The sequence below is a fragment of the Narcine bancroftii genome, chromosome 13, assembly GCF_036971445.1.
Source record: "Narcine bancroftii isolate sNarBan1 chromosome 13, sNarBan1.hap1, whole genome shotgun sequence".
NCBI lineage: Eukaryota > Metazoa > Chordata > Chondrichthyes > Torpediniformes > Narcinidae > Narcine > Narcine bancroftii.
The window spans coordinates 14080560-14091993 of NC_091481.1; the positions used below are offsets into that span (position 1 = coordinate 14080560).

The window sequence follows — 11434 nt, forward strand, 5'->3', positions numbered from 1 at the left end:
CATTTTGGTGGTCTTTTCTGACTATTTGCAGTGTTAACATTTATGAATAATCCTGCCCACCAAAATAGCAGGACATTTTTTTGTGACTGACCATTCTGTTATTCTTACCATTGCATTCAAAAGTTTTAATTCAAAAGTTGTTTCAAAGATGATGAAATTTGTTCCTAGTGGTGAATTCAACATCCAGCCAAAATCCTTAGGACCTCAACTTGGGGTGAAGTTTTGGAAAAAAAGTAAACAGGAAAATCCCCATGGGAATCTGTATACTGAATAAAGTTCTATCTATCATTGCGCAAAGTTCTCATGGCCTTGATACCCTGTTACTCCCAATGTCTCAGGTCCATTCCCTTCACTAAGGTTCCAAGTCCAATTGCAGATCTTATAACCCAATCCCCCTCAAGCACAGGGCTTCTTACGCATTTGATTTTTTATTTTTATTTTTTTTTGTTTTCCAGCACAAGAGAAGGTAGGGTTCCACACCTGCAAGAACTGGCAAACACGAGGCAATGAAGAATTTGGAGCATTGAATGATATTTGTGCATATTCTTCATTGAAGTGTCTACTCGAAATCCTCTTCATTGAAGTGTCTATTTGAAATCCTCTTCCTTGTTCTGTATTAACTTCCATTTTTTTTAATTTTTATCAAATTCCACTTTGCATTCGAGTTTGTCCCTTGGGTCTATATGTTTGTATCTCCTTCTTAAATTTCTTTCTGTATTCTCCAAATAGATAATCCTCATTCTGTGCCTTACTGATTTACTTGTCATGATGTCTTCACACTATGACCCTATTCCTGATTCACTCCCACTGTTCCTCACACTGTGGCCCTGTCACTAATTCACAGTTAATTACATTGCTCAAACTTTGACCTTGTCATGATTAATTGCCCAATGGAATTGAATCCTCCCTATCTATCCACTTGAAAATATGTTCTAAACATTTATATTCCTCCTCTCTCTCAGTTCATTCTGTGCCATAGAATCTGGTCTTTTTTTACAGACCTTTCCATCAGTGGACCTTAATGCTAGTGGAAGTTCTCTTCTTCTGTAGTGCAACATAATCTCCTCGCCCATAGGTTGTTTAGAGCACCTACTCGCTGTCCAGTTTGTTGGTTACAGCACCTCCTAGGTGGTTGGCCTGTTCCATCTTCTCCAGAAATGACTTCCAAGCAGTGGTGCAGTAAAAAACTTGCCAGTTCCAAGACCTTGCGTAGTCTGGTTCTTCCCTCAATCAGAGATGATGCACCCTCTTCTAAAAACCTTCACTGACAATCAGAGAGAAGTTCAAATTTTAAAAATCTAATAAAAGTTCAATAGAAAAGGGACACACCAGGGATACAGAATGGATATCAAGTTCAGTCTTTCTCCTTCAGAGACAGTTGTGGGAATACCTGGACAGACTGGGTGGAGCTGATGACCGCTTTCAACCTTCCCCCGAATTCTGAACAACATCTGGAGCTCCACAGTCCACCTTTGCTTCAGGCTGCTTCATGTCTGACAACAGAGTAATTTATGGAAAACCTTCCTGAACTCAATGTTGAAGATGGTGTAGATGATAGGGTTGACAGCGCTGTTCACATAACCCAGCCACGTGACCACACTGATCAGATTGGAGCCAATGGTGCAGGCATCGCACAAAACCTTAAGCACATGAACCACAAAGAACGGAGTCCAACAAGCCAGAAACACACCTGAGGGCAACGAAATAAAGATGGTTAAGTCATTTCATCCTTCTCTCTGGCCTGGAATTAACTCCATCTTATTCAGTTAAGATGCTCAAATCCTTCCCTACCTCTCCCTAATTCCAACATGCACCTTCCTCGTCCTCTCACCCACCTCTCCCTCAGTGAACCTCTGCATCTCCTGTCTCACTCTCCTCCACAAACCTCCTCCATGGCCCTTGCCCTGATTTCCCCATCTGCCCTCCACTCCGTTCACCCTTCCCCTACCCCATTTCCCATCACCCCTTCCTCTCCCCGAATCCCCCTTTCCTCCCCCGTTCACTCTTCCTTTGCCCTGAGTCCCCTCTTTCTCACCCCTTCCCCCAAGCCCCCTCGCCCACCGCTCTGCTCCTTCAGATGCATTGTGGGTGGCCTGCAGAGCGCACACCCACCGACGACGACTGGCAGCACCTTCATCGCCTTCCTCTCTCGCCTGCTGACTCTTCGGCTCCTCACTGTGACCGCTGGCCCGGCCACAAACCCATTCTCCTTCGGCTCAGGCGCCTCCAGGTCCGAGATACTGTCGAGTGGCGAGGTGACCAGCTCGCTGTCCTGGGTGCTGACGTTGGGCGGCGGGTGCTGGCGAGCCTCGGTGGCCGTGAGCCTAAAGGAGCTGGCCCCGTGCTTTGGGCTGTGGCATCTCCGGCCCCAGCGCCGCAGACGGCAGAACATCCCATAGTACAGCAGGAGCATGGCCGGGCACGGAATAAAGAAGGAGCAGATAGAGGAGTAAACGACAAAGGTGCCGTCCTCCAGCTTGCAGTTGGTCTCATCCCGGTTCGGGACGTTGTTGAGTCCGAAGATGACAGGAGAAGCCACACCGAATGACAGGATCCAGGTGGCTGCGATGAGAATCGACTGGCGACCACTGAATCGGTTTCTGCTGTACTTAAGGGGCACCGTCACGGCAATGTACCTGCACAGGAGGAGACAAAGGGGTTCTCAGGGTATGTTGCTGATCTGTTCACACCCTCTGTGATAATCCAGTAGGTTCATGGCCATCATTACTAACATTTGTTTTTTTTTATTTCCAAATGTTTATAATGCTTTTAGTTAAATTCCACACCGACCACGCCAAGGTTGCAGCTCAGTGAAGTTACTGTGGCAGGAAATTACTGGAGCAGTAATCATGAGCTGATCCATTTTCCTACTCAGCCCCACTGCCTGACCTTCGCCCTATAATCTTTGATGTCCTGGTTAAACAAGAACCTATCAATCTCTGCCTTAAATATGCCTAATGACCTGGCCTCCACAACCACCTGTGGCAAAGATTTTCCACCCTCTGGCTGAAGAAATTCCTTTGTATCTCTGTTCTAAGCAGACACCCTTCAATCGGGAAGTTGTGATTTCTTGTCTTAGACTGTCCCACACCTTGGGAAGCCATTTTTCTACATCGACTCTGTGCACCCCTTTCAACATTCAAAATGTTTCAATAGCCCCTTTCACACTTGCAAGTGATCCCAGGAATTAACCGCCAATCGGCCTTTAAAGTGCCAAGTGTGGAAGCAAATCCAGCTCAACGCCAGCATCAGATGACGCCATCTCACGCCGGGGATTGATTGCCTCGATTCCTAGTACAATCCCCGGTGTCTGCAGACACTGGCGTTGCAATCAGGCAAGTGTGAAATGGGTAATTGCATTGTGGGATTGAAATGACCCAGGTTTTTGCATGAGTGCAGTTACGTGAAGGAAGAAAAGATTAAAATGAAGGTATAAACTTTGCTGTTGGAAAGTCGCAGCGGGAGGGAGAGAGAGAAATAGAGGGGAAATAAATAGCAATAGTGGACAAATTTTAAACAGCGTAGGAAAATTTGTAGTGCTGTAGCGCACAATTTATAAAGACTGTGGAAAAAAGCAATGGTGGACCTGACTACCTCGAATGCTGTGCAGCAGATAAACCCCTCCATAAATGCTCCGTGCTTGCAGCTGTGCATGCAACCCTTTCTCTGCCGCATGGAATTCTTGGAGGGCAGGTCTGCCAACGCTTTTTCCCCATGACATTTATAAATTGTACGTGATAGAACTTTCCCATGCTATATAAATTGTGTGCTATAGCACTACCAACTTTCCCACCCTTTTAAAAAATTGTCCACTATTGTTATTTATTGCTAGTACTTTCCCATGGCCCCTTATAAAGGTTATTATAGGTCAACACAACAACAACAGGGGCCGAAGGGCTCATACGGTGCTGTACAAAAAGCTTAATCATGTTATAATTAGGCATGATTAATTTTGTTCAAATACCTTGATCAACATTTGGGGCAGTCCACCATCGTTCGATGCGTCATGACGTCACAGGTAGAAGGGAGAACAGTCCTAATCCCGGGGATGGCTCCTTGCAAGTGTGAAAGCGTTCATTGACCCAGTTAGGGATGGTCAAGTGTGAAAAGCCAAACCTCATTCCTATCCCGAGACACTGAACGGCCAATTTAGTGGGATCCAGGTATGAAAGAGGCTAATGAAATACCCCCTCATTCTCCTAAATTCCAGTGAATACAGGCCAAGAGCTGTCAAACACTCCGGATGAACCTGTCATTCCTAGAATCACCCTCGTGAACCTCCTTTGAACCCTCTCCAATGTCAGAACATCCTTTCTTAAATGAGGAGCCCAAAACTGCTCACAGTTCTCCAAGTCAGGAATGTTCACCAATAACTTATTTGGATGCATGAGTCAATTAACCAATGTATTTGGGTTTTCTCTGTCCTGAGAATATACCAGACTGCACGACAAACTCACTCAATGTATGACCTAGAGAAAGATTGAGATAATTGGGTTCTGTTTTTTCATTGAGAAAGTAAATACTTGGTCGGGACCAGTTAATTTGCCATTAGAAATCCAAATTGTATTATCTACCTTTACTCCCATTTCAATCTTTAGGGGACTCACAGCAATTTAAGCTCACCTTTTCCTTTTTAGATATCTAGATATGTCTAATTTTTGTTTTGTTGCTAGCTTATTTCCTCTTTCTTTAAGAATCATAAATAATACAGGTAAACTCCGCTTTACGAATACTCACTTTAAGAAAATTTGCTTATACAAAGAAACTCATGTTCGCTTTTACGAAGAAAATAGAATGGGTTTATAATGGGTTTTCGCTTTTACGAAAATTGCTTCCAATAGTCATCAATGGGTCTTCACTTTATGAATTTTCAGTTTACGAACAGCTTCTCGGGAAGCTTCAAGTCGTTCCAAGTCTGCTCTGTCTGCACTCAACTACAGACAAGTAGCATTCCAACTCCATCTTCAAATCTCTTGGCAACAGCCCAGTCATGGGCCAGGCATCAAATAATGATGAGGTGGAATACAGAAAGGAGACAGACCAGTGGCTTGGTGCCAAGATGACAACCTTTTTCTCAGCTGCAACAAGATGAAGGAGATGATCATAGACTTGAGAAGAGGAATAGAGAGCACACCCGTGTCCACATCAATGGTACTGAAGCGGAGAGAGGAGGTAGCTTCAAGTTTTTGAGAGTAAACATTTTCAATTACCTGTCCTGGACCAATCATGTTCACTTTACAGCCAAAGCACCAACCAATGCCTATAGTAAGTTTAGCATGTTTCCTATCACCCTTAACAGTTTCTACCATCAAAAGCACACTTCCTGGCTGCATCACAGCGTGGTGGTAAACATACCTCAGGACCTCATTCACTCCATCGACACATACTGAGTGACCCATCACATACCAGACACATTCTCCCATCAGGAGGAAAATGCACAGCAACAAACATAAAGTTGGTTTCTTCCCCTCAACCATCAGGCTCCTGAATGAAGCCCACAAGTGCTCTCATGCTGCCTTTAATTGTACAAATTTATATTTTTATATTGTAACTCTGTCCTCGACAATTGTGCCCCTCCAAACAGCTGTTTATTATCATTCACAGAACCAATTAGACTACTCACAGAACCAATTAGACTACTCACAGTACCAATTAGACTACTCACAGAAGAAGCCTCAATTTACCAACAAATAAATTTGAACATATGGTCCTATTTCCTTCATCAATACTCTCACTTCTTTATGCACTTTTTTTTTCTATAAGCCCAAATGTAGAATGAAAAAAAGAAGTCATTCTGTCCATCATGCACATGCTGACCTCTAATGAGAGTAATCCCATTAGCTCTGGCTCCCCTTCTCCATATTTTCCTGCACATCTGCAACTTGTTCTCTCTCATACATGGCCACTAATCTCTTAATTCATTTTGTCATTTAGTAGCCATTTAAATTACCAGCACATCTTTACGATGCGAGTAGAAATTGTTGGTGCCTACCCCACTTCTGATGTATTTTTTCTTTAGGTATGTTTTTTGCCCTTGTTTCTTTATTTTATCATAAATAGATTGTATTGCATTACCTGAGACTTGGATTATCTAACTGTTTTATTTCCATATTTATCAGTACTTTTCTTTCCTGTATTTTGCCTGTAATTCACCCTTAATCAGCTTTCATCCTTAGGGTTCGAGATCCTGATCTTATTTTTGCCTTCTGAACTTTCATCTTAAATCTTACATAGGAAACCTTGGGTAGTTGGAAGATTTTCTCCATCCATTTTAATTAAATATTGCTTTAGGTAGGGCGGTTCCAGAATAAAGGTCAAAATCTCTACCCTTTGGAAAGGTTCGACCATCACTTCAGTCTGTAGGTTGATGGAGGTGGGAGAATGGTTGCTCCTGGCTAAGCACATGAACATTAACACTCACCTGTCCACACTAATGGCGCACAGGTTGAGAATGGAAGCCGTGCAAAGCATCACATCCATTGTCATTAATGTATCACACAGGAATATATTCAGTGTCCAAATTCCTCCCTGAAACTGGAGAAAAGAAGAATCATTGAGTTAGAAGCAGCATCAAGACAGCCAGTAGATCCTCACATTGACACAAGGAGTAACTGAACTACCCATGCAAGTAATGTTCAATGTAGAGAGCAATCAAAAATGTTTCCCTTTTGGACTTTCTGTAGAAGGAAATTGGCAAATGCTATATACAACTGGACATTAGGAGAAGGCAGGAAAATGAATTCTTCACAGGTTTATGTTACAGGGCCATAAAATATCTCTTCTAGGTTCTATAATGGATTCTGCCTATAATGTTTCCTTAGAGTTCAGCCATTCATTCAACGTGGGAGAGCTTTTGTTCAAGACTTGACACATGACCCATGTCTGAAGAAAGGACTGATATAGACCAATAGATCCAAATATAATTGCCCTGGAGAAAGTTCTGAAGGAACAGGTAGGAAGAAGAAACAGAAAATGGAGAGAAAGTGTGTGTGGCAAGGAGGAGGTGAGTAGGGTTATAGGGAGTTGGAGAAGAGGAGATGAGGGATTTGAAAAGTAGATGGGTTGGATGGTAGTCATAAAAAGCAGAATGGATTTGTTTTTTCTCTTCAAAAAATGCTTTAGATTAGTCATCTTATCATTATTTTAGTGGTTGTTGGGAGATACAGACTATATTTCAAACCTACCTGGTACTAGCCTTTGAAACCTCTGAAAGGAAGGTGCGGACCGTGCTTTGCTCTACCTAATCTGCCCTAAATATTTGACAAGCCAACACAGAGAAAGAGTTTTACTGAATCTTAAATGAGAAAGAGGGAGTGATCAAGGTTTCAGGAGTTCATTGAGACAAAGCGTATCTATTGAAGGTTGGCACATTTAAATATTTCTATATCTGATTGCAACATCGCTGATCTCATACTAATTAATGCATTTATGTAGTTGGTGAAGGAAGATTAGATGTTGTCATGGATGCATGAATGTCAGTTACCAATATCCTACACATTCTCCAACTATCTCATTATTTGAGGGGTTGCAAATGGAATTGAGAACTGTGCAATCAGCAGCAAATGTCCAACATTTGACCTTGTAATGGAGAGAGGGCCATTGTTAAAGGTGGGCCCTGGAGTCTGTCCTATGGAGGATGTGAGGAGTGAGTGACTGAGCATTCTACCTCAGTGTACACGTAGAGTGGCAGAACAAGAACTGCGAGAAGAAGATCTGCGGCAGCCAGGCTGACGATGAAGTAGTTCGTTGCTGTCTTCAGAGATCTTTCAAGCAGCACACTGAGGCATACCAGCACATTTCCTAGCATGATGGCCACAATAAGCAGGATACCAAACAGCAGGGCCAAATAATTGTTGGGAGAGCTGGCATCCTCCTGAGTTTTATTTGCTATCCCATTGAACATGGTGAAGTGACCAAATCCTCAGCACTGCCCGTACACTTCAGGACCATCTAAAAAGAAGAATATGGGTCAAGTTATATTGGGCTTGCAGCATTGCAAAAACAACAATTTCTTGGCTCTTTCCTAACTTGACTTCACTATTTCCATCTCCGAGATACCATGTAATATCTATTATACATCTGAGATTTCCAGAGCCATTTTCCTATCCGATGTTCTGTAAGGATTCCATTATCATTCTCCCGGTTACTCTCACTCCAATTTTTTTCCACACCAGTGGTTTTGACATATTCCTTTATAATTTTTAAAAAATTTAAAATTTGTAAGGTGATTATCCAACTGCACGAAAACTAACAAGGTCGGGTCAGATACAGCAATGAGCTCTCTGAACCCTTCTCCATTAACAATGGCGTGAAGCAAGGCTGTGTTCTCGCACCAACCCTCTTTTCAATCTTCTTCAGCATGATGCTGAACCAAGCCATGAAAGACCCCAACAATGAAGACACTGTTTACATCCGGTACCGCACGGATGGCAGTCTCTTCAATCTGAGGCGCCTGCAAGCTCACACCAAGACACAAGAGAAACTTGTCCGTGAACTACTCTTTGCAGACGATACCGCTTTAGTTGCCCATTCAGAAACAGACCCTTCTGGCCCATGAGCCCAGACTGCCCAATTATACCAAATTCAGCTACAAAGTTTTGAAAGGTGGGAGGAAATCAGAGACTCTCATATTTATTTATCTATTTGTATAGATGAATACTTGTCATGCGTATGTATTGTTGGTCTGTATGTGTGTTTTCTACTGAGGACCGGAGAACACTGTTTCATTGGGTTGCATCTGTACAATCAGATGACAAGAAACTTGACTTGAGTTGAAACCGGAGCACCTGGAGGAAATCCACGCAGACGTGGGCAGAATGTACAAACTGCTTACTGACAGTGTTGGATTCTAACCCCGGTCACTGGCGCTGTAACAGCATTGCACTAGATGCTACACTAGCCATGCCATTCCTTAACCATGTCTTACCCTCCAAAATAGTTAGCAGGGATTTATTCTGGAACAACACACAGAACGCTGGAAGGACTCAGTGAGTCAGGCAGCACCCATGGAACGTCATAGTTTTGGCTTTAACCCTTCAGGAATTCTGCATCTCTTCCATTTCCTTCTGCTCACACCTGTTCTGCATTCAGCAAGCATAAGTTTGCATTACCTTGCCTTCATATGCCATTCCTGCTAACTTTGATCTAATTTAGTTTTTTTTTCTCTCCACAAATGCTCCCTTGCCAGATGCACTCTCCCGTCACTCTCCTTCATTTCACTTTTTCAGCAACTGTAGTATCTCATGAATACTTTTGCTTCTCCCACTATTTACATCTCCCGACTCAGATCAGTTGCCATCAACACGCCTTACTCAACCTCTCTGTGTCACCCATTTCCTTTTGGCTTCCATTCAATCCCAGACATCTCCTTTCTGTCCGCTCCACTTTACTGCTGCTTACAACGGTTGGCTATTAACTTTTACAAGTTCTGATAAAAAGATTATTGACCTGAAACATTTTATTATTTCTCTCCCCTCTGTTGTTGCCTGATGCTCTGTTTCATTGTTTTTCTTGTTTTTAATCCCAGCTCCTAATCACTGAACAGTGACCCTGGGTTCGCAAGCGCTTTGTTGAGCACCTCGGCTCTGTCCACCGCAATACCATCGATCTCCCAGTGGCATCCTATTTCAATTTCCCACTCCATTCCCTTGCTGACATGTCTGTTCATGGTCTCATGCACTGCCAGACTAATGCCACCCGCAAATTCTGTCTGGGCACACTTAAATTGGATGGCATTAACATTGACATTTCCGGTTTCCGTTAACCCCTCCCTTCATCTCCCCCCCCCCCCCATTGCCTTTCCCCCAGCTCTCTCCCTTTTTCCCTCTATCTCCTTTCTCAGAGCCAGAGCCAATATCAATTCTCACCTCTCCTCTTATCATATCCAATTAGCATCTTTTGTTGGCCTGAACTCCTCCCCCAGCCAGCACTGTCTTTACTCTGACACTACCTTGTTCTATACTTATTCCTTGAAGAAGGGCTCAGGCCTGAAATATCGGTAATACATTTTTACCTCTTATGGACGCTGTGAGACCGGCTAGTCCCACAGAATTAGAATCACTCTTAGCAAGTGAGGAAAGCAGCCAGGTGCCCAACTCCTAATTGCACCACAGTGGCTTATGAGCTAGAATTTCCATGGAACCAAGCTTTGGAGAACAAAAGAGCAAAAAAAAGAATGACTATAGAGAAATGTATCAAACAGATTATATAAAGAATGCCTGTAATTCTAATTTTTCCTGAAATATAATCCACTTTTCCTCCCAGATTTTCCATTTCTCATGCTCCCTGCTGTTCTCATTCACCCTCTGCTCAAGGCTCTGGGCTGTAATGAAGAGCTAGCCCCTTGTTCACATTTCCTAAGTCTCACTGACCTGCTGTTGAAAGTGACTGTAATCATTTAAGTTTTTGCTAATTTCCTGTAGGAATCCTCAATAGAGTTTTATTTTAAAAGCACACCATGACCTCAAATGTGACATGGAGTCATCTAATGTATTTAAGACCACAATATCTCTCAGTGAAGGATCAGCAAGAGAAGAGGAATTGAATATGAAGGAAGCAGGATGGGGAATATTTAATTCAGGGTCCATCATATGACAATTGTTACCTGAGACAGGTTTTTCCTTTGCAGCTCAGATTTTTTGTCAAGACTTTCTCATGCACAATATGTACGCGCATGAACTTTCAAGATATGCGGAATGCATAATTAATGCTGGTTTAAATTAAAAACATGGGATGAGGGATACATTGGTAGCAAGAGACAGAAGGTACGGAGTGGCGGTAAACAAATGTTATTTTCAGGTTAATGGCACCTCCTGAGGGTCAGCATGAGAACTGTTACTGTTCCAGGTACATGTTAATGATGCGCGTCTGATCCACTTTTGAGAGTACGTAGGTGGTACAAAACACAGAAAAGAATAAGAACAGACTTGAGCAGACTGATGAAGTGTTAAACATGTGTCTGAAATTTAATGCAGAAAATTGTGATGCTCTTGGTGGGAAGAATGTGAAGATACAATACAGACTAAACTAACATTTTAAAGGAGTTTCAGGTAGAGAATGATTACATTGCTTGCGCACACTCTGTGAAGGTAGCAGGACAAGCCATGAGGGTTGTTAGAAAATCAATTCCTTTTATTTACTTGGACCACTGTGGCCAGTTCTATGCAGAACACTTCAGGAAAGGTGCCACAACCTGAGAAAAAAAACTGAAGAGATTTACTTGAATGTTACCACAGATGATGGAAAAACTGAGCTGGTGGTTCTTGGACCACAGAAGATTAAGAGGACATTTGATATACAGCAAGTGTTCAAGATCATTAAGGACTTTTTTTAAAAAAAAAAGTAAAATGTTTCCAATGCCAAGAATGTTCAGATCACAGTAATTGGCAAAATAGACATAGACAATAAGAAAATGTCTTGCATAACAAGCTGTTGT

At 42.6% G+C, this 11434-nt stretch overlaps 1 protein-coding gene across 1 annotated transcript; it reads right to left on the reverse strand.

The window, feature by feature from the left end:
* Nucleotides 1-724: 724 nt before the first annotated feature.
* On the reverse strand, nt 725-7933 carry drd4-rs (dopamine receptor D4 related sequence). Its single transcript, XM_069909862.1, has 4 exons — nt 7667-7933; nt 6422-6534; nt 2113-2636; nt 725-1690 (listed from the first exon to the last, which is right to left on the reverse strand). Exons 1-4 carry the CDS (start codon nt 7901-7903, stop codon nt 1488-1490), a joined length of 1077 nt encoding a protein of 358 aa, XP_069765963.1. The 5' UTR covers nt 7904-7933; the 3' UTR covers nt 725-1487.
* Between the last annotated feature and the right edge of the window lie 3501 nt (nt 7934-11434).